Below are 24912 nucleotides of genomic sequence, written 5' to 3' on the forward strand. Positions count from 1 at the left end.
GAAGTTATTATTTAATATACTTTGTGGTAGACTTACTAAAAATCACACTTGATTCAAAGCAGTTTGAATATTAACATAGTTACTTAACACTTTCCTGACAGTCAGGAAATATTTCATCAGGTGTTTGACTGCACTGAGAAGTCAAACACCATTCTGTTCAATGGAGTGTTAGAGATAAGCAGCAGAACAGAGTTCTAACACCCTTTAATATTGTTGATCTCTGCAGTAAATTTCAATGATCTACATAGTTCATGATTCATATTTTGTAATGAATGAGACACTGTCTGTCAGTATGACTGTGGCTTATTTAACCTTTAAAGTGAAATAGTCATGGAAGCTAAACTAATTCATTGCATTTTCTAAGATAAAAATTGAAAATTTTAGATTAAATATAAAAGTTATGTATTGTTAATAAAGGCAAATATTAAATTAGTTAACGGTTTTCCATAAAGTTATTGCTAATTTGTGCAACCTTCTCCTTCCAGAAATCAAATTCTACTGTATTGTATTATTTTATAGAATCACAAAATATTCCTTTTGATATGGCTGCATTTCCTTTACACCAAGAGAGATTAGAGGGCTAATTTATGAATTGAAAAGAAAGATGTGAAGTGCAAAAAAGGCACAATCAACCATTTTTTTTTTACAATTTGCACCCTAGCTTCCACTCTAGTTATATAGTTGCAGAACTCTCCACTCTATTTCGGGGGAACAGAGACCTGTTTTAAGTTTTCCCTCATTTTACAAAATTTTTTGTGGCTCCATCAATCTATAATCCACACAGTGTCTCCCTGATTTTAAATTTCACATAAATTACACAATTTTTCCTGGTTCCATGAATAACCTAATATGGGAGTTCTGTTGTATGCTGCGAGCAATACAGAAACGACATTTCAATTGTAAAAAAAAACACATATTCGGACATTAATATTTTGTTCTGGCCCTTTACAAAACCTGCCTGCTATATAGAGTGTTTAGTATTTGTATTGTACAAACATATAAAACTATTACTACCTACAGGTATGGAATCCCAATATCCAGAAAGCTCTGAATTACAGGACTATAAAGTCCATTTTAATCACATAATTCAAATTTTTAAAAATTATTTCCTTTTTCTATGTAATGACAACACAGAACCTTGCACTAGATACCAACTAAGATACAATTCATCCTTATTAGTGCCAAAACTATCCTGTTGGGCTTATTTCATGTTGAAATGATTTTTACTGAAAAGAACCTTTATCCAGAAACCCCATACTCCAATTATTCCATATAATAGATTCTATTCCTGTACAACTCATTTACAAACTCAAAAACATAAGTTGAGCACAAAGAGTGTGAACTTGTTTAAGCATATTTTAAAATGCATATGTATATATCATTACTATAATGAAAATGAGTAGTAGCAAAGGCATTTCAAGCATCAAGCTATAACTGGAGAATGTACAAGGAATTCCTCATGACATTGTAATTGCTTTTTCATCACTGGTTGTGATACCTATCATCTCTGCTCCACTGCTTTCTAAATCCTACATGGTGTATAAATGATAGAGATTGTTTCCAACTCACTAGTCCATCTCATGGAAGACAGTGACAAAGTATTTAATAAGTGTTGGCAGTTCATTGCCATATCCTAATGAGATGTGTAGTGAAAATACTCTATATTGAAGAACTCCAGAAAGGAAGAAACTGCATCCTGTATTTGCTGTAGAGTTTTCTAACCTTAGATCAAAATCAACCTGCATTAAAACCTGCATTACAATAACTAAATCTATTACGGAATAGGAATACAAGGATACTTCAATAAGGTCAAAGAAAATAGATGATGGTTTGTAAACTGAGGATGATCTTAAAGGTGTCAGTCTCCTTTAAATTAAATGGCCTTCAATATTTTTTTTTCTCTTCTATATCTATCTATATCTTTCCATCTTTCAAATGGGGGTCACTGACCCCAGCGGGCAAAAAAAGATTGCTCTGTAAACTTACAATTTTGTTATTATTGGTTTTTATTCATTATCAATGATGCAGGGCCATGCAGTCCCGAAACGTTAGATATGTTGAATCGTGTCAAGAGCACCATGGAATAAAACTTGGGATCACCCCGTTTGGTGCATAAAAGGTATTTGTTCATTATTGGGTTTTTTCTTACACTATTCTATTCAGTGTCTCCCTGTTCATATTCCAGTCTCTCATTTAAACTACTGACTGGCTGCCAAGGTAAGCAAGACCCTAAAAACCAGATAGTAAGTCAAATTCAAACTGCAGACCTGAACAAAAGTCTAAATAACTGAAAAACCATAATAAAATAAAAAGTGAAACCAAATGGCAAATTGTCGCAGAATATAAATTAGCATATGTCATAATAAAAGGTAATTTAAAAGTGAACAACCCTAGTTTTGGGATTAATGTAACACGTCTTTTACCACCATCATTGTCAATGAATTTGTTAAGTGCCAATGAAGCCATTATTCTGTAAATGTCAACACTTGTGACACATGCAGAGGCCTTTGGACTTGTCCTCATACACAATTTATTGAGTAGTAAGAAGTACTTAAATAGGTAAAAAGCTGCAATTCTATTCCCACTGAGCTGTGATTAAATAAGAGCTAAATCCATAGGTCAGCCAGGTCTGGAATAACACAATGTCACAGGATGGCATGGGAAAGCTTCTGAGTAGACATAAATACTGCTTTGGGCGAAAGCTGTCATCGGATGCTGAGAGTTCCAATAAAAAAGAGAAACAAACAAACAGAAGGTAGATGTTTGGCTTTCCTTGTCTATCCCTGATCTCATACACTAAAAATCAAATCCCCAAGAAGAAAGTGATAAATTAACTCTTTTAGCTTCTCTGCTGTTCCTTTCCTCTTTTTCTTTCCTGAGGTTCATTCACTGAATAGTCTGCTGAGTAACTTGTCACAAGTAACTTTTTCACAAATGCACTTGTCTTCTTTCCTAACCAGTTCTTTCTTGTCAGTTCTGTCCCCAAAGGCTCTAGACTTGCTGATGAAACACCTTTACTTAACAAACCATTTACTGTGGAAACAGCTGGAAGACACAGGCAGCGTTCCTTGACATTAAAGGTTCAGATAATAACCTCAATCTCTCCCTCCTGTGTTTTATCAGTGGAGGAGCATGCAGATCAAAGAGAAGGCAATAAGAATATGAATGACAAGAACATTTCACTTTAATTTCTGCCATTGCACTTATCAAGTGAATTTATATATATAAATATCTGTACATTCCTTGGAACTTGCTGGGTTTTACTTTGCAATTGCTGTTGCTATTTCTTTCTGCTTCTTTTTTTGTCCTCCTAATTCTGCAGTAATAAGGAGCTGATTTTGTTCTGATTTGTTAGCTGACATATAATTTGCAAGTTACATAGTTTTATAACAAAAGGGTAGATTAGTTTAACTAGTAGAGTAGAGTGGCAAAATAAACATAGCAATGTGAATATAAAAATCAGAGCTGGCAGGGGAATCAATCATCATCGCCTAATGCTGAAAAAAAGATTGTGCTACACTGGAAAAATCAATCAGCCTCTCCTCTGGCATCACTCGATGTGTTCCGCCCAAAGGGATCTTTGAAACTTGTGAGAATAAGCAGTCACAACCCAGCACGAACCTAATTGACGTGAAAAAGTTGTGAATTCAGTTTTATTTTTTAAAGCAATATTTGTTCTGGATAAATAAGCTGAAAGCAAAAGCTCCACAACCTCTTTCCTACTCCCATGCAGCAGTTTAGGCCACAAGAATAAAACATGAAGTTCAAGGGAACCCTGGGCACCTTGTGACTAACCATTTATTACAGCACTGTTGCTTTAAACATATTCCTGCCAGCTCTTTGTTCCAATGCACATGTTTGTTTAAATATAAAAATGTTTTAATTTTTATTTCACAAATTACATTTTATTACCTTCCTGAAATCAGCAATAAAAACACTGAATCCACTTTTATAAGCATATACTCTAATGGCACTCCAAAATTTCATTATAGGTATGGGATCTATTATCTTGAAGCCTTTTATCCAAAAAGCTCTGAATTACGGTGAGGGCATCTTTCACATTTTAAGTCCATTTTAATGAGATAATTCAAATCATGGTTTATTTTTTCTCTGTAATTATAAAGAAGTAGAATGTATTTGATCCTAATTAAGTTATAATTAATCCTTATTAAAGGCAAATCAATCTTATTAGGTTTACTTAATGTTTAAATGCTTAAGGTACGGGGATCCAAATTACAGAGTATTCTGGATATACCTGTATATCGCACACTAGGAGTTATTTATTATAGTCAGAATGCTAAAATCTTTTTTTTTTACTATATATCTGAATTTTTAGTTGAAAAAAACCTCAAGATTTATTATACCCCGAGTCCAAATCCGAAAATGCTCCATCTCAGACCTGCCGAGGTTGTATTTAAGTCAATGGGAGAGGTCCCTATGCTATTTGGAAGTTTTTGTGGTCTGCACTGGAATTAGGCTTAAAATCCATCTATATTTGGCTTTTTGGGCAAAAATGCAGAAAATTCTGACTTTTTGGGAAAAAGACAGAATAAATCTAACGATTCAGGAAGAAACTCAGAAAAATAATACGGCTTGGATTTTCGTCTTATTCTATCAAGTTTTTCCCAGATCCGATTAAATCAAGCTTTTTAATAATAAACAAGGTCAATTTAATTTTGTACTGCACAATGAAGTATTGACATTTACAATGATTAAATTCTTTTAGCAGGAGATCCTGGCTCCTGTTCTGCCTGAGGCGGCCTTCCTGATCCTGCCCACCTCGTCCCCCATGCTTTAATTTTCAGCTTGGAGGGGCGCAATTGTTCTCTTTACACTAGAACTCTGATTCTGATTTAAAGTTTGGAATTTCAGTTCTTTACAGTTAACCAGGAGTGGTTTTTGCCATCCATAGTAACCAATTAACCAGGAGTGGTTTTTGCCATCCATAGTAACCAACGGGGTGCCGCTGAAGTAAGAATCCCATCTTGCCTCATGGCAGCACCTTCCCAGTTGTCGGCTGGATAGACCTGTTTTATTTTTTAACAGTGGCATGACCAGTGTTTTCATACAGGAATATCTGTAATATGACACTATTTTGTCTGTCCAAGTTAGAATGCAGTTAACTTCAGTTCCAGCCAAGCAGATGCTTACACGATTTTATTTTATATGCAGGTTTTACTGATAATTATATTTGCATCTTACAAAAGTGAAATAACAACACATACTGTACAATATTGCAGAGATACTTAACCTACAGACAGGGACTCCTCATCAGCACTATGTGTATCAATCATCTGAATCTTGACTCCATGCTGTGTATTGCATGCAAAAGGAAATATTTGGACGCATTGGTACTAGTGATGTGAGGGTCGGGTAAAACCCGACCCGCACCCTTTTATTCAATTCATGAGGCCATAAACATTTTAAGAAGTTAAGGAGTTTTAACAACACAACTTTTTTGATAGAGTTACAGTATATTTTTGAAGTGAAAAGACAGAAAGAATAATTTTTAAACCAACTATTTAAGAAAAAAGGAGCCAATAGTAGGAAATATAGGGTTTTATAAAGGCTTATCTGGAATAATAATTCTAATTTAGAAAACAATTTCCTTTTTCTATTTAATTATAAAACAGTACCTTGTACTTGATAGTGACTAAGCTTCAGGAATCCATATTGGTGGCAAAACAAACCAATTGAGTGTTTAATGTAGAAATGATTTTTAGCAGACTAAAGGCATGGAGATCCAAATTACAGAAAGATCCCTTTTCAGTAAAACCCCAGGTCAAACCATTCCAGATAATAGATCCTATACCTGTAGTAGGTAAGGAGTAGCTGATTCAATTTTGCCTAATAATGCCCCAAATTAACACAAATGGTGTAATACTTACTTAAATGCATTGGCATCTTTGTGCACCTTGTAGTTGTCAGCACTGATTCTGGAAATGATTCTGGTTACTGCTATAAGGATGCCAATATTAACCTAGTTAGAATGACAAAGGAAATAGAGTTAATATATAAAGCACATTCAAGTCACTCCAAATATTGTTTCTTTTTTCCAATTTGTTTGTAGCTATGGAGACATTAAAAATTCATACACTTAAGTCTCTGCATCTCAGGCGCCTTATTGCCGGCATGCTTAGTTAGGTTATGGAATGTAAAAGCATCTGCATCTTTACGGTCACTGGGCAGACAATGAGATGGAATACTTTAAGTTAGTTTTAGCTCTAATCTCCCAGTATTCACTTGAACGCTAGAAGAAAAAAAAATGACCTCATAAAGATATTAAAATCCATTTCAAGGTTACTAAACTATGGGTTATTTCAACATTTTAATACTAGATTTTCCCTTATACAGGCAATGTAGCATGCATAAATGGAGCACACTTTGTTGAATATCAAAATACTACAATATTATTTTAAACAATAAACAAATGGGCAAATTGCTTTATATAAAATAAACACCAATAATATTCAGAAACATATGTGATAGTGACTTAGCTTGCTGTTTCAGAATTTATTGAGCTGCCCTTGGCAGCACTTTTAAGATCTCTCATACAGGGAATTTCCAAGGGGCATAGGCTAGTGACCCTTATGTACTGATCTGATTTCACTGGGGGCATGGCACAAGTCGTCTGTCACAAATTGTTGTGCACAGGCTTAACTGCAGAAGGGACAACGCCATATTGTTTTCTCATATTCTGTTAGAATAGAAGACATGCAAACATAGGAATTCTTCCGCAATTTGTAAAATTCATTCGTTTTTTCAAGGTACAGTTGGGTCCAAAAATATTGGCACCTTTGCAATTTTTCCAATTTTTCCAATAATACACTAGTTCTGTCAAAAGAATTGTTGAAAATAACAGTGCTGTGGAATTCATATGTGTCTTATTCCTCACCAAAGTCAAATAATTGATATAGAAAAATTATACCCCCAGAATGAATGCTTAAACAGATTTTATATAATATTAATTGGTCTATTAAAGAATCTTCCCAAACTCGATTATAGATATCAGTATATATTGGCACTTTACATCAGGTCAGTTAATCCGATCAGGATCCAATTAACCTGTCAGTGTGCTTTTTGGCTTATGGCAGGAAACTAAAGTATCCAGGCAACCCCCACCTAGATACCGGGAGAGTATACAAACTCCTTTCAGAAAGTGGCCCAAGCCAGAATATAACTTTGGACCCCAGTACTGCAAGGCAAATGTGTTACCCACTGAGGTGCCATGCTGCATAAATAGTAAGAAATATTTGTGTTTATTTTTAAGTAACCTTACAAATTCAAACAATTCAATTATCTGTGTGCACCACAGTGAAAAATGAAAGAAAAGCAGAAAGCTGACTGAGGTGGTAAAACAGTAAATTGTAAAATAGCATGGGAAATCTCAAGGCTACGGGGCACATCTACTTAGGGTCGAATATCGAGGGTTAATTAACCTTCGATATTCGACTGTCGAAGTTAAATCCTTTGACTTTGAATATCGAAGTCGAAGGATTTACCGCAATTCATTCGATTGAACGATCGAAGGAAAAATCGTTCGATCGAACGATTAAATCATTCGAATAGAACGATTTGAAGGATTTTAATCCATCGATCGAACGAATTTCCTTCGATCAAAAAAAACCTTGGAAAGCTTATGGGGACCTTCCCCATAGGCTAACATTGATGCCCGGTAGGTTTTAGGTGGCGAAGTAAGGGGTTGAAGTTTTTTTTTAAAGAGACAGTACTGCGACTATCGAATGGTCGAATGGTCGAACGATTTTTAGTTTGAATCATTCGATTCAAAGTCGTAGTCAAAGGTCGAAGTAGCCAATTCGATGGTCAAAGTAGCCAAAAAGCCATTTCTACACTAGAGCTAAGTAAATGTGCCCCTACATGTCTGACTCCATACACGATATTGTTCCTGTGTCTATTGTACACAATGTTATTAAGAAGATTTGTTGTGGACACAAGAAAAAAAGTGTAAGCAAAAGATCTTGGATCAACTGCCAGAAAGATCCATACTGATCTTCAGACACATGGTGCAACAAGTTAATCTTGCGCCATCCATTGCCAACTCAAGGAATAGGGGCTCTATGGCAGGAGAAGCAGGAAGGCCACTGACAGTGAAATCAAAGTGTAATATCCAAGGCTATTGGGATACTAAAATCTAAGGGGCAGATTTACAAAGCTCGAGTGAAGGATTCGAATTAAAAAAACTTCGAATTTCGAAGTGTTTTTTGGGCTACTTCGACCATCGAATGGGCTACTTCGACCTTCGACTACTACTTCGACTTCGAATCGAACGATTCGAACTAAAAATCGTTCGACTATTCGACCATTCGATAGTCGAAGTACTGTCTCTTTAAGAAAAACTTCGACCCCCTACTTCGGCAGCTAAAAGCTACCGAAGTCAATGTTAGCCTATGGGGAAGGTCCCCATAGGCTTGCCTGTGATTTTTTGATCGAAGGATATTCCTTCGATCGTTGTATTAAAATCCTTCGATATTCGACCCTTCTTACATCTGCCCCTAAATATGGGTATATATAGTTTATGTGAGTGTATAGATGCTGGGTTTCATTTGGAGGGGTTGAACTTGATGGGCTTTGGTCTTTTTTAACACGATTTAACTATGTAACTATGTTTAGCATAATAAGCTTAACAAGCCTAAATCTTTGTAAAAGACTATTCCCGTGGGCAGAGGAGACTAAACCAGGGGTTTTAGGTAAGACGCATATCTATGACAGCATTGGGGTAATTTTCTGTATACACAATGAACAAACCAAGAGATTGTTTCTGATATGGTCTTCTGTGTATTTTAAAGCGCTACAGTATGTCCAACTGGCAATATTTTTAAAGAATAAGTAAACCTTTAAAAAAAGTTGAGTGCTATTCTAAGAACCTTTGCAGTTTACATTCATTATTTATTTTCTTTTTATTCTAAGATATTAATGGATACATATACTGTAAATTTGAATGCATTTTGTTACAACAGCAACACCTGCTGATCAGTTTCCAATTATGGCCACCAAGTAGTCAAGGAAGTTGTCAGGAGAAAGAAAGAGGAATGCTCTGATGTTTATCAGCTCAAGGTGGCAATACACGGAGAGATCCGCTTGTTTGGCGATGTCACCAAACGAGCAGATCTCTCCCTGATATGCCCACCTTGAGGTGGGCAATATCGGACTGATCCAATCATGGGCCCTAGGGCCCAAAGATGGGATCCTAACCATGGGTAATGGGCGGTCTGATTGTGGGATCGCATCAACGAACAGATGCGCCCACGATCCAACGTGATTTTTAGTCCCATCCGATCGACATCTAGCCGACTTTCGGCCAGATATAGATCGGGGAAGCCCGAAGGAGGGCCCCATACACGGGCCAATAAGCCGACTCAGTCTGTCGGCAGCTTTTATCGGCCCGTGTATGGCCACCTTTAGGAAAAAAATAGAAACCTTTCTTAAATCTTTCCTAAGCAGAAGAACATGAAAGCATTCCTCTTTTTTTAAACATTTTCAAACCATGTCCTACTAGTCACATGCCTTGCAGATTCTTTCATGAAGATGATAATTTCTGTAATCTAGTTAGTTGCTAGTGATAGGCAAATTTATTCCCCAAGCATGGATTTTGCGCAAATTTCCATGTTTCGCCACCGGCAAATGTTTTTGCGAAACTGCACTGAAAAATTGTTGTGCATCTAAATTGGCACACGTCACAATTATTCGGACGCCCATTAACTTTAATGTATTTGGACAAAATAGTCACGCATTTAAAAATGCGTCAAAATTATTTTGGCACCCATTGACTTCAATGCATTTTGCAATTTTTTTGCCATTTCGCAAATTTTTCTGCCCTTTCGTGAATTTTCAGATTCACCCATCACTATTAGCTGCTAAAGCTTTTGACATGGCATTGCATAAACAACTTCTTTTTAAGCTTTAGTCTGTTGGTCTTAGTAATGTTAGATAGGAAACTGGCTAAAGCATCATTTAAATGGTTGTCAATTGTTCATTCACTACTTCTTAGTGGGGTCATACAGAGTTCTGTATGAGGGCCACTTTATTTAATTAATTCATTAATGATTTAGGGAAACACAATGTAATTTATCGGAGTTTGCAGATGACACAAAACTTTACGGGCAAATTAATTCCATCCAGGATGTGACATTCTTGCAGCAGGATCTTTTAAAACTGGCAATCTGGGCAGCTAAGTGGCAGATAAGATTCAGTGCTGATAAATGTAAGATCATGCACCTTAGATGTAAAAGATACACAAGCCACATACACCTTTAATGGGACTGTGTTAGGCAAATCCATAATGGAGAAAGACTTGGGTATAATAAACTCATCTGTAGCAATGGCAAACAAGGTTTTGAGCTGTGTTAAGAGGGTGTATAAAAAGAGGGAGAGTGCTGGTAATGCCTCATCTAAAATATGATGTACATATTGTTTTTTGATGCTCAACAGGATATTATTTAAGAAGAAGGGCAACTAAGCTAGTAGAGGATATGGAAGATCTCATTTATAAAGCAGACTGGCCAAGCTGGGGTTGTTTACACTGGAGAATAAGCACAAGGGGATACATGGTATGTATAAGTATATAAGGGGACAATACAATAACTTGTGCCTAGTTGAACTGAAAACAAAATACTTGCACTGCATGCCCATATGCTAGTTGGGCCCAGTTTGCAGAAAAGGGAGCAAGCTGCAGCAGTCAGACTCCAGCTGTTTAACTACAATTTGAAGTGACCATAGCCAATTGGAATATAATAGGTTGTGGGATTCACATCCTTTATATAAGGTCTAAGAAATGCTTCCAACATTAAAAATCTGTGAAAAAAATAATACTCACAACAATTTAAAAAAAGTTAAATGAATTAATTTTAATATATAGATTCCGATCTAGTCTTTGGCAACAAGACTGCTAATATTTCATCTGTAACTAGCATATGAATTGGATCTTTAAACCTTCCAGGTTAGATGTTTTGCAGAGCAACTCTCTTGAAAGTATATTTTTTTTTCAATAACTGTTCAAAATACACTATGCAGGGAAAATGGAATGGCACCCATTATTAAACATCAATGAAGCTTGTGCAAACGAGTTCTGCCACTTTGTGTTATTTTGTGTCACTTTCAGTCCAGATAACCTTGACAAGGAACTCCCATCAGAGCTACAGATCTCTTCAAAACATCTCCATTCTGTGAGATACAAAGCTGCTCTCTGTCTTTGAATCAGGGGGAAAAATAAGGATGCAGGAATTCAAAGGATGGATAGAAGTAATGTTGTCAGACAAAGAAAACAAGTGCTAAAGCGCAATGCATTTACAATTAAAGCTATTTCTAAATTAAATCTGAATTTTTTTATAGAAACTATAATATAAGGAAGCTGTTCAAACAAGTGGGAACATTCAAGAAATATGTTCTGAGGTTTGTTTTAAAAATGCAACCTTTTGTTATGCTGTATTGCTCGTCCTACACATGCAAAGGGTATGAAAGGTTATTCATAAAGAGGAGAACATAATAAAATAGCAAGAGAGTACAGAACACTGCTCTGTGGACTCAAAGAGCAGTTTAAGACCTTGACTGGAGAATATAGACTTAAAATACACAAAAGCCATGAATATCTTGTAAATTATATCCTTATAAACGGTGAGTTCTGATGTCATTTCTGTCACATGACTCCCTAAAACTTGTGTATTATAATAAATAAAGTAACCCCAGTTGCTAAATATGAGGATATTAGAAGTTACCTCGGAGTTCCATGACCTGTATAAAAACACTCGGTTTCGGCCTCGTGTTTTTATATGGTCATGAAACTCCTCTGTAACTTATAATATCCTTATATTTTACAAGAGGGGGTATTTTATTCACTATATATCTAGTCCCACTGCAAGTCAAGTGTCACTTTAAATAGTCTATAAATCATTCAGATTTCTTTGACCATTTGTAAAGTATATGGCAGATGCAAACTCTGTAATAAACCAGGGAAAAGTGAAAACAATTTGATGTGTGTTAATTTTCATTTACTCTATGATTAAGCTAAGAGGCAGCAGTCCATATAAAATTCAGAGACCATGATTCTATCTATTAAATCATTCAGCACTGCCAACTATATTTATTCACAATCCAATTCCTTGAGTAAATTCTTTATATATTTCTGTGATTTAGGACATTTACTATCCACTTATAATTGTTGAATTGACTTGTGCTATAGTGGTGGTATTGTAGCAAGTTGTTTGTTTTAATTTCAAACGAAACAATCATTTGGAGGTGGTAATAATAGTCATGTTTCGTAATTGCCTTTTGTACCTTATAAAATATCTAGTCCTGGCAAACACTGCTCTAGAATAGGACTGATCAGCTTCATACCTCCAGAGCCTTAATGAGCAGGATTAGAATTTATCTAAGGTTTGGTGAAAGTACTTTTACAGTTCTTGGCCACACTAACAACTTTGTATATACAAACGCTACAAAAAATACTATAAGAACATTATATCAAAATTTGTGCCAGGAAAACTAGTAGCAGGAAGGTGCATCAGTGCAAGGCCTAGCAATATCACTTTTGTGGCCTAGAATATGATACTGAGCTCTATGTTCTGCCAGGATAAATATATACAGGTTAGTGTACACAATTTAAACTGTGTAAAGGTTCCTAATGGGTACAACAACAAAATAAATAGAACAGATGAAAATTAGAGTTTTTGGGGTAATTTGTTAACTCTAGCGCAGCTGTTGCTTTTTGTGTTTTAGTGTGTATGCAGGGGTAAGGATATAGGGGCAAATTCACTGAGCGACGAAAATGCACTAGGGACGCCTTCACCACACTTCGCCGCACTTCGACAGGGTGCCGCTAATTCACTAAAATCCAAAGTTGCGCTCAGGGAGGCGAAAGGTTGTGAAGTTGCGCTAGCGTCAATTCATAAAGCAAAGCGAAATTGCACTAGCGATGCCGAATTTGCATACGGCGTCAAGTTAAAGTACAATGGACGTATATGTAGCAGCAAATACATTACACTACACAAGCCTGGGAAAGCTTCATAAAATAAAATAGAGTTGTTATTTTGCCCTATATATGTGCCCACTGTATAGTTTAGGTGCCATATGTTAGGAAATGTAGGGGGAGGGTACCCCCAAGGAAATTTCAATCTTTTTCAGCCTATCACCCTTAAAAAAGCTTTTTGGGACTTAGGGAATTTCAACTTTTTTTGAAGCAAGCCCTATCTACTCTATTGCACTTCACCTGGTCTGAGGTGGCGAAGGCAAGTCTGGCGCAAGAGGTAACGTTCAGCAAAATCCGCAAGTTAGTGAATTAGCGTAGTTAGGTCCCTTCGCCATATCGCAACTTCGCCTGGCATAAGGGTGCGAAGTAGTGCTAGAGTAGGTCCACTTCACTAGCGAATTTACGCCAGCACCTGTTAGTAAATCGGCGAAGTAACAAAATGACTCACACTGGCGAATTTGCGCTAGCGTTAGCCGCTTCGCGCTTTAGTGAATTTGCCCCATAGTATTTACAGTTGGCTAGCCCTCAACATTATAGTAGTGTAATAAACATATTTATAAACTCCCAAAAAACATTAAAATCAAGTACTAATAAGAGATGCTCCCTGATCTTTCACGTTTTCACAGTCTTTAAAATGCTGCTTAATAAATATATTGTCAGCATATTCCCCTTGTAAGCAAGAAACATTGTTGCAAAGCAAAACCTTTTTAGTTTAATAGAAGTGTTGGTGTTGAGGTGGGAAAGAAAAGGCATGCTTTTAAGGCTTTCAAGTTAGCTGGTACAGCCGAATCATGTATAAGGTACAAGGAGGCCAATAAATCATGCAAAGAAGCTATAAGGCAAGCTAAAATTGATATGGAAAAGGAGATTACAGCAAGCATTAAAAAGAATCCAAAATTATTTTTTAAATATCTTAATAGTAAAAAAATGAAGCAGGAAGGGGTGGGACCTTTAATATCAGAGGGGGGTCAGCTGGTTGATGAAAACAAAAAAAAAATGCACAAGTTTTAAACTCTTTTTCGTCTGTCTACACAAATGAGGAACCAGTTAATGAAGTTTTCCTTCTGGATAATCCCAATTCTAGTAATACAACTAATGATACATGGTTCACACATGAGGAAATACAAAAGAGACTAGAACATGTTAAGATAAACAAAGGTCCGGGGCCAGATGCTATTCATCCCAGGATACTTAGCGAGCTTAGCTCTATGATTGCCAAACCTATTTACTTAATTTTTCAGGATTCTTTGAGGCCTGGCATAGTGCCGAGAGACTGGCGAATTGCTAAAACTATAGGCCAGTTAGTCTGACGCCAGTGGTAGGAAATCTTTCTGAAGGGTTAATAAAGGATAAGATACTGGACTTCATAGCAAATTATAATATTATGAGTTTGTGCCAGCATGGTTTTATGCATAATAGATCTTGCCAGACTAATTTAATTTCTTTTTATGAGAAGGTAAGTAGGAACCTCGATTCTGGGATGGCAGTGGATCTGATTTACTTAGACTTTGCTAAAACATTTGATACAGTGCCACACAGAATTTTACTGGTTAAATTAGGGAATGTTGGCCTGGAACATAGTATTTGTACCTGGATAGAGAACTGGCTAAAAAGATAGACTACAAAGAGTGGTGGTAAATGGAGCATTTTCTAATTGGACCAGTGTTGTTAGTGAAGTATCGCAGAGCTCTGGAGATGGGCATTGAAATTACTGTTTCTATTTTTGCAGATGACACTAAATTGTGCAGAACTATAGGTTCCATGCAGGATGCTGCCACTTTGCAGAGTGATGTGTCTAAGTTGGGAAACCGGGCAGCAAACTAGAAAATGGGGCAATGTTGATAAAAGCAAGGTTATGCACTTTGGCAAAAATAATGTAAAGGCAATTTATACACTAAATGGCAGTGTGTTGGGAGTTTCCTTAAATAGGAAGGATCTCTGGGTTTTTGTGGATAACAAGTTGTCTAATTTTGGCCTGTTAGAAGGTGCAGAAAAGCAGCTATCTATAAAACGAATTCAGGGCAGTGCCATTCTGTGGCTACTAAAGCAAATAAAGTTCTGTCTTGTATAAAAAAGGGTATTAACTCAAGGGATAAAAACATATTTATGCCTCTTTAGAGGTTCCTGGTAAGGCCTCATCTGGAGTGTGCAGTTCAGTTTTGGACTCCAGTCCTTAAGAGGGATATTGTTAAGTCTGGCCACAGGTGAGTGACCACCAGGCTGGAGCCTATTTGCAAAGTAATACCCCTGAATGGATGGACAAGAAGAAGCCATAGTAAGGCAAAAAGTAAATATTTAATAACAAAATGAGAAAATAATCACACAGAAGTTGAAAAATACAGGTCTGTAATGAGGCTGGCAATGGAGAGAGGCAAGTCCAGAAACAGGCAAAATGGTCAGGGCTGGCGGCAGGCACATGAAGTCCAAAAGGCAGGCTGAGGTGAATGGCAGGCCGCAGACAAGCAAGGTTAAGAAACAGGCCGGAGGTCAGAACCAAGGGAATGCAGAGTAGTAGGAGTTGGGTACCAGGTGAGAACAGGAAGGTAGGAGCGAGGAGCACAGGAAGGTGAACACGGAGCAAGGCAGAGAACACAGGAACCAGGAATCAGCATAACACAGGTTAGAATGGGCTCAGATGGTCAAGTAACAGGAAGTTTGATGGCACAGGCTAATAAAGGGCCTTAATTGCTTGACTGACAACACATGTTGTTAATGAGGCAAGACAAGGTAAGCGTGTTGCAAGAATATAGTAAGTCTGTTCAGGGCAGTGTCCAGTATAAGCACTAAGATTCCCCAGTGGCACACCAGTATATTGCAGGATTGTCCAAACACAAAGACCAGGGTGTGATTCCTGACAGCTATAAATGAGCTGGAAAGAGTGCAGAGACGTGGTTAGAGGGATGGGAGACTTACATTATGAGGGTAGACTGTCAAGGTTGGGGTTGTTTTCTCTGGAAAAAAGGCGCTTGCGAGGGAACATGATTACACTTTACAAGTACATTATAGACAAATAGCAGGGGAACTTTTTACCCATAAAGAGGATCACCGTACCAGAGGCCATCGCTTCAGACTAGAAGAAAAGAACTTTCATTTGAAGCAACGTAGGTGGTTCTTCACAGTCAGGACAGTGAGGTTGTGGAATGCACTGCCGGGTGATGTTGTGATGGCTGATTCAGTTAATGCCTTTAAGAATGACTTGGATGATTTCTTGGATAGACATAATATCAAAGGCTATTGTGATACTAAACTCTATAGTTATTATAGGTATAGGTATATAGAATTTATGTGTAGGTAGGGAGGGGTATGTGTATGGATGCTGGGTTTTCATTTGGAGGGGTTGAACTTGATGGGCTTTGTCTTTTTTCAACCTGATTTAACTATGTAACTATGTAACTATGTATGTCACTTTTGAAAAAGGGTTAAAGGGCTTAATTGTGCTACAAAGACAAAATATTTTGCCTCACACACACTCCTTTCTGGTAAGCAAGAGGACTCTGGTTCTCAGGGCCATAAAAGCAATTAAGCAACAATTCAATGTAATTTTATGTGCTGGTATAATTAAACTGCCGTAATGTGTTCATCAGTAAAGTAAACCTTGACCATCTCAACCTCTTTAAAAAGATCTAGCGAAAGCTAACTACAGACATGTTGCAAAACAATAAATATGATGCATAAAGGAAAAGGAATGCCATTAAGAGAGAATGGTAGATATAACTGTTTTGTTAACCCTCTTTTACCACATACACGTGGAAACTAGAGTAACATTGAACAACATTTCTAGTACTGTATAAGGAGCCCTTTGCCCATTGCCTATTGCTTTTTGACCTTTAAATGCTATGTGTGGTTAGAATGTTATTTATTAATTGACCTTGAGCAATCTTTCATATTTTTATTCCCAAAGAGGTATTTTGAGTGCTTTTACTTATACAATAATGAAAATACCACAAATGTCTCTTGGTTGGTTTCACACAAGAGGAATCTCTACAGATACCCTGACCTTTAATTATCACCCAAAAATGCTTGTCAACATCAAGGGGAAATAGCCTTCCAGGATTCCTTGCAGACTTTACACTTACAGAAAAAATATATTCTTAGATCACACTGGGAAGCAGCTAGATGATATCAATGACTAACTAAACAATGTCCATATAAGACCTGCTGCTTTTTTCTATAGTGAATTATAAGAAAATATAGGTTGTAAGAGGATTTATACCTATGACTGGATATAAGCAAACTTTATTGGCCAGTACATTTTTTAGTTAAATTCTATTTTGCCAGAAAAAAACACAGCCATCATTATGATGTGTCTCTTGCCTTCAAATAATGAAATTGGAGCCCTCTCCTTGTCTATTTATTGAGCTTGTGTTGTGTTTGGTGGAAACTGGCAACTGGAAACTGATGATGAAGCCTTTTTTTATCCTATGAAGAACATTTGAAGCATAGTGAAAAAGAGCTTCTCTAACAATGAAGGATATTGTACATGTATGGGACCTATTATCTGGAAACCTGTTTTCTAGAATGCTCCAAATTATGAGAAGGTCACCTCCCATAGACTCGATTTTAATCAAATAATTCACAATTTTACAAATTATTCCCTTTTTGCCTTATGCTGACTCTGTCAGGGGGCCTAACGGCTCCCAGCAGGAGTAGTCAGGACCAAGGAGGAAGCTGGGTCAAAGTCTGAGTTCACGGTATCAAAGGGGTTAAACCAGAAGGCGTAGTCAGGAACAGGCTGAAATTCACACGGCAGGCAGAAAGGATTGTAAACGGGGTAAAAGCAGGGGTCAAGGTCCAGAATAATAGCTTTAGACAATAATAATAATAACACCCAGGTATTCCAAGAACAAGAACCTATAATTGGGCAACAATATGGTGAATAGAACATCCTTTTATTTTGAATTTTGGCGCCGGCGCCGCAACACCCTAGTGTGACACATGGGCGTCACCATCTTGAATTTGCTGGGACCACCGGGAGGGTAGGACGCAAAACAATCCTATTAGGTTTAATTCATGTTTAAATTATTTTTAACAGACTTAAGGTATGATGATCCAAATTACAGAAAGAGCTCTTATCCAGAAAACTCCAGGTCCCAAGCATTCTGAATAATAGGTCCCATACCTGTATATGCCATTACAGATCTAGAAGTGCCATAACCACAAGGTAACTGCATTCCACAAATATTTTCACGTTTGCAAATTTTTTGTGAGCCGTTTTGCTCATTGTTTGTTCATTGTTACCTATGACAACCAACAGTATGCCCCTACACTTGACTTGGAAATCATGTTTCACTTTTCACTTTACCTGACCAAGAGATCTAGTAATAACAATTATTGTATATCTTGAAATCCCAAAAGGATTGCATGTATTTTATTGTGCCAATATCCTATTTGTTTCAATTAAATATGTTAAAGGTGTAAGGAATAACCCATTGTTCTGGGTAAAGGAAGCTATATTATATCAAGTAAAAGGGCAGGTGTGACTTAATTCCTCAATATTACAAACACATTTGAAAAAAAAAAGAAAATCACAATGTGTTGCCATGGTTTATGCAATTATGCTTCACAGCAGATCATCTGATGAGTGTTTTCATAGAGACTTATGAATAGCTATTTCAATTAGTAAACAGCTTAAAAAGCAGATCTTTTCATAAAAGGGGGAAAGCGTTAAAAGTTGCATTATTTTTTCAAGCAAACAAGATTTTGTTATATAAGCTTTGCTGAAAGAAGAAACAACCCATTTATATGGCAAGACCTGACCTCTATTGTAGACATCCCTGCACATATTATTGTACAGGAAAATACTGTATATTGTGTTACTGGGGATATGCTAACCACAGCAGATCATATGGCTAGCAATATTTATATTGAAAGACAAACTGTAGATTTTCCATATACAGTGGCTTATGCTTGCCAGTACTGTAGTTCACATTGAACCTGCTTAGAGAAGTGAATTCCCAGTGTCTATCATGTTTCTTTAATAAACAGGAGATGTGGGACATGGTCATCAAGGAAATTGGATATATATAGAACATTATCTCACAAGTTACCATCGTCTTTGAAACAAAGTTTGTATCTGCTGCAGCATTTTGGAAGATAAAAATTGCATTATTATTTTTTACAATTTTTCAATTATTTGTTTTCCTTTTCTTTTTCTTTCCAGCTAAAAACTATTGCTTTGTGAGGCTGGCTACACGTTTAATGTTATTGTTACTTTTTACCTATACAGTTCTTACCGTTCCTATTCAACTTCTTCTTTTTCATTCAATCCACTGCCTGGTTGCTAGAACAAATAGCAGCCATACTGCTGCCCAAATAACAAACTGGTATACAAAAATCAGAATAATGAAAAAAACACAAAAAATAAAAAATGAAGACCAATTGCAAGTCCTCTTAGACTATCTCAGAATAATTTGAAGGTGAAACACCCCTCTAAGCACAGGATCACATTTTCCATGTATGGACCCTTGGGGCACCATTTTGAAGGAGTTGTAGGCTATTTAAAAAAGTTTAATCTCAATAAGTCATTCTTGCTATATAGCATCATCGGTTTTACAAAAAAAAAATAATGCCCGCAGGGTAAAAGATCAGCAGGGTCAAACCTTTCATTATATTGTCTTAAATATAGTCAAATAGGTCAGAAATTCAAGAGAAGGTATAACTAGGGATAGGCGAATTTTTTGCCTTGCTTCAACACGGAAATGACGCCCATAGAGTTGTATGGTGTCGTGCGTCAAAAAAAAAAAGCTGTGCAACAAAAATATTTAGACGCGCGACAAAAAAAATTTGCTGCCCATAGACTTTAATGGCGAAACGAAATGGGCCAAATTCGCCAATCCCTAGGTATAACATCATTCAAAATATCTAGTAATATTGTATTTGTAATGACAATATCAATGTAGATATTATACTATACAGTTATCGTAAAGGGGTGGTTCACCTTTAAGATAAATTTCAGTATGTCTGATTCTAAGCAACTTCTAATTGGTCTTCATTGTTTATTTTATATAGTCTTTTTAATTATTTGCCTTCTGGCTTTTTCCAGCTTTCAAATGGGGTTCACTGAAAAACAAAAGCTATGTAAGACTACAGATTTTTTGTTATCGCTACTTTTTATTGCTCATCTTTCTATTCAGCCCCTCTCCTATTCATATTACAATCTCTTGAAATCAGGATAAGGATAGGATAATCTGTACCTTAGCAGCCAGATTGCAGAAAATGCACTCACTATATCGTACTAAAAGTTAACTCAAAGGTGAACAACCCCTTTATGTATTGAATATTTTCAGGGATAAAGGCTGTTTGATTAGAGACAATTTGCATATGGGTAGCGACGTGTCAGCTTATTGAAAAATGTGAAAAATGAGACTTCAGGACTTCAACTTCAGCTCCTTTTGTGGCTTCAGGACTTCAACTTTGGCTCCTTTCAGAGCTTAGGGTCTTTACACGACTTCAGGACTTCAACTTCGGCTCCTTTCGTGGCTTCAGGTCTTTTTGCCGATTCGGGACTTCAACTTTGGCTCCCTACATAGCTTTTCTTGGCTTTGGCATCGCCATGTCATAGCCTTGCCCTGTGGCGTATTGCCTGCAACATTACTGGCCCACCCCTCTGACATCATGGCTCTGCACCTGCGCAGATCATGGGCCACAGAAAGATGGCAATCCTACATGGGAAGGGAACTGCTCCTACTTAAGAGTCCAATTGTGAGTGCATAAAATTACTAGTGGTATGAAAATCAGAAAAATATTATTTCCAAAAATGGATCAGATTGGAAGTCAGGAAGAAAGGTTTTCTCAATTTAATTTATGTAGCAGAGTGGTATAACAGGTAGGTCTTAATTTTCCAACAAAGTATACCCTGATTGCAAGGCATGATTTGATAAGGATATTAGAGACTTAAAAACCTGACTGAAAACTGCTTTTGTGTCAGGTGATGCAATAAAGTACAAGATATTGAGGTATGTTCTTGAAAAAGCCATAAAGAAAGCCAAGAAAGAATGTGGAAACAAACTTGACCAAACATTCTCCAGCAACACAATGATTTTAAGCACAGCAACTCCTTAAGTCATTGGGGGTCAATTATCAACACTTAAGACATTTGAATCTGGGCAGTTACCCATAGCAACCTGTCAGTGATTTGTTTTTTTCAGGCAGCTTCAGGTAGAATAATAAAAGAAAACATTTCATTGGCTGCAAATATAGGTGCAAATTTCTCTGTTATTGATCTTTTTATGTATTATGGTCACATGAGATGCTTTATCCATTTCTAGTGCTATGCATATATGAATATTGCATTATACCTACCATAATCACAAACAGTGCCGGAGCCACAAAAGCCCAGATTGCTCCCTTTTCAAGAGAAAGCCAGCAACTACAAAATGACAAAGAGAGAGAGACGATAAGTCAGTATTTGTTCTGCTGTATACATGACTAAATTGTTCTACACACTTGAATGCATACAAACTCCTCCCTATTTTTTACCCATAACTTTCTCTATAATTCCAGTATAATGGCACTCACCAGGAGGAGTTGTACATGGCACAATTGTGGGCAAAATTTCAAAACTTGTGCAGTTGCTGTGAAAATTACACGTGCACCCAGTTCTTTAGGCTCATGTGTACCTATTGCTGTACCTTTTGACTGTTGTGGAAGCCCTGAAGCTTCTGCCAGATTCATAGGTGGTAGAAGCTCAATAGGTGTACTGTGCTCAATTCAGAACAGGAAGTGTTACCAAGCACAAATATACAGAAGTGCTCCTCACACTGACACACTTGCACCAGATGCAAATATGTGGATTCTTTCATGCAGGGAAACACAGTGACTGCAACTGCATTTGAAAATGACCCCTATAATGTAGGTTTTATTTGCTTCTTGCAGGACCTATATTGTCATATATTTGCCATGCAAGTACAAATGTAGTGATGACTGCTTGCTATTTTAAACCCCCTGATGATACATTCTTTATGTCCTTGTAATATACTTTATAAAGGGAAATTTATAAAGGGAAAAAGATACAGGTAGAATTCCTAATGAGTAGAAAAACAGCTCAAGACAACAGGCTTAGAGAGCTGAGCCTCAGGCAAGCCCTTTCTCAGTAAGAGAAAACCCTTTTTATAAGCACTCTTCTTGCATTTGAGATTCTCAGCGGCACATGCTGATTGAACTTTTTTGGAGATTGAGAGTGAAATTATTTATGATTGAAAATCATTACGGTAGACAAAAACCTGATAGATTCTAAAAATCAGTATTGCATTTTTGCTAATGGTGGGTTAGCGGGTATTTTATTTTCCTTGGCAAATGCAGCACTCCTGGGCATTTGATAAATGGCAGTAGTAATGCCCGTCATTGTAATCCCAGTCTATAAAAATGGTGAGAGGTTTATTCTCAGTGTGGTGATGGAGTGATCTAATCTTGAATTCCCATGGCAAATATTTTTTGAAGATGTAGGCGCATGTGGCATGCTGGCATGAAAAATGAATGTTTGGTTTCAGCCAGCCCTGTGTCTATTTCTTATTTTGCACGAAGAAGTGAAATCCTCTTGATTTTTTACTAAGAAAAATCCATTTCCAAACAGGCACAAATAAAATACCGTGCAGTTTTCTTTTCATTCTTTGTTTTTAATTTTGTGTCCTATAATTCAGCAGTTTTATTATTTGTTTCAGGTTTGGTTAAGCATAAAGACGTATCACTCAAAGCTGTCAAATCTGCTTAATAAACCATAGCAATAGCCTGCAATTTGGGGTCTTTGCACATAAAAATGAGTACAGCAATGTTGCACTATACTGGGCTATAACAGAACATACAGTATGTGAAGTCAAACAGTATGTACTACAGCTAAATATGTGTAGATCTCTCAAAGGATACATTTTGATTCAAAGCATACATTTGACATCTATGCAGATAACTATGCTATCACATCATGTAAAGCATGTGATTAAAAACAAAATTGTCTGTTATATTGCACTCACAAACTGTTTTTCTTTTTCTTGTAATAAGGTAAATTATGTTAAGCATTAGCCAACTGCTCCTGTATTATTAACACAATACAAATGTAAGGTTTACAGTTTAAATTATAAAGCAAGGAAAATTCAAGAGTCTTCTTCAATACTCTTGCGTTTGTGTATCTGAATGTGTTTTCAAGAATGACAAGGCGCATCTTGAAGTACTATGTAATTCCTATATGGTTCACAAATCACTATCAGGAGATCTCTGGAGAATGTTCAAGCAAGTTAATGAATACCTAAGTAAGAGGAAATTAGAGAGGAGTTTAGCTCTCTAGAAGAGAGGCAACATTCTTAGAAAAAGCCAGAGCAGCCTGGAAAAGAAGGTTTCCTCTAGAGATAAATCATATGGCAAGCACAGCATTGGTGCCAATTTCCATATTACAGAGGGCCCAGGAAAGTATTGATTATTAACCAGTTGCAAACAGCACATTTGATGAGTTCAACAGCTTTCATTAATAGGCAGACAAGACAGCTGTTACAGAAACATTAGGGAATATGTGTAGCCTTATTCATGATTGCTTAAATAATTAGGTGAAGTTGTAGCAATGTATTAAGAAGACATTCCTTTAATGTAATGTCCTCAGTAGAAGTAGTCTGAACAGAATATCAATTTAATGGAACAGTAAGTTATTTACTCCAGAAAAGGGTAAACATACTTGCATGATTTAAGAAAGAAAATAGCAGGGGTACAGTAAACTGGGTATTGCTACCAGAGTGACCATAGCGCATGGCTCCATAGAAACTATATGATTTGGATTTTTTTCACAATTTTAAAAATGTATGTAAAAATGTATTGATAAATGGGGGGGGGGAAGTTGGAGTGGAGCAGATTTGGTTGGAGTGGTTTTCAGAAAATGGTGAGAAAATGTTGGATTTTGATAAATAACCCCCTAGGATTTTGTTCCTAAGAATTTCTCTTTCCTGTGTATGTTCTGAAGAATCAAAATCAAAGTGGCACCATTTAAAAGTGGACACAAAATAACTTGGACTTAAGCTAACCATTTCCCTAGTTGGAATTATAGACATAGTTCTATACTCTTATAAGGCTAAGGGAGTATTTTACTGAGCAGTCTGTCAATCATAATGCAGGTCTGGCCACTGTAGCTGTAGACATCCTATCACTTACCACCTACCAACACCTCCAGCTACTTCTAGTTCATTGTTTATTTCTAGCGATGGGCGAATAAATTCGCCTGGCAGTGGCTAATTTCCGCGTTTCCATCGTCAATTTCCGATTTAACAATTTTTTCGTGAAACCGTTCGAATTGCTCGATTTTTCATGACAACGTTTGCATTGCTCGATTTTTTCCGTGAAAACTTTCGAATTGCTCGATTTTTTTCATGAAAACGTTCAAATTTAAAGATTTTTTCTTGAAAACGTTTAAATTTCACGTTTTTTTCCGTGAACTTTCTGATTTCACGATTTTTCACGAATTTTGCAAATTTTTTGGCGAAGCGAAATGGGAGAAATTGGCCCATCACTATTTATCTCCCATAATAACTACCTGCAACAGAAAAGTGGTGCACATAAACTTAAGGCATCTATTTAGTGAAGTGTGATAGAAAGTGACACCATAGGTAAGATTCTGTGGTCTTTGATATGGCACCCCTTATATGCAAGCATTAGGGTAATATTTATTGTTTAAAAAAAATATATATATATATATATCTGTATATTTTTTTTTTCCCATACATATTTGCATATATATTATAGGGTCTCAACCAAAGTATTCATCCCATTCATGTCTGTATTATGAGTGCAATAATATTTATTATTATTTATAGAATTTATACTCAAATAGTTAATTGGTATTTTAATTGCATGAAACATAAGTGCTCCATTTCTAATGGTATGAGATGCACAAAAGCATTAGCAGGCCCAAAAGTGAAGACATGTTCAGGTACTTGCACTCGCCTTGTACTTTGTTA

At 36.6% G+C, this 24912-nt stretch overlaps 1 protein-coding gene across 1 annotated transcript in view; it reads right to left on the reverse strand.

The window, feature by feature from the left end:
- Positions 1 to 24912, reverse strand: part of LOC108705178 (adhesion G-protein coupled receptor D1-like) — a 279938-nt gene that overhangs the window by 26636 nt on the left and 228390 nt on the right. The window contains 2 exon segments of the mRNA XM_041580325.1: positions 5889 to 5980; positions 21284 to 21350. Of these exon segments, the coding sequence (XP_041436259.1) occupies positions 5889 to 5980; positions 21284 to 21350 (159 nt within the window).

The sequence above is a fragment of the Xenopus laevis genome, chromosome 1S (assembly GCF_017654675.1).
Source record: "Xenopus laevis strain J_2021 chromosome 1S, Xenopus_laevis_v10.1, whole genome shotgun sequence".
Lineage (NCBI taxonomy): Eukaryota > Metazoa > Chordata > Amphibia > Anura > Pipidae > Xenopus > Xenopus laevis.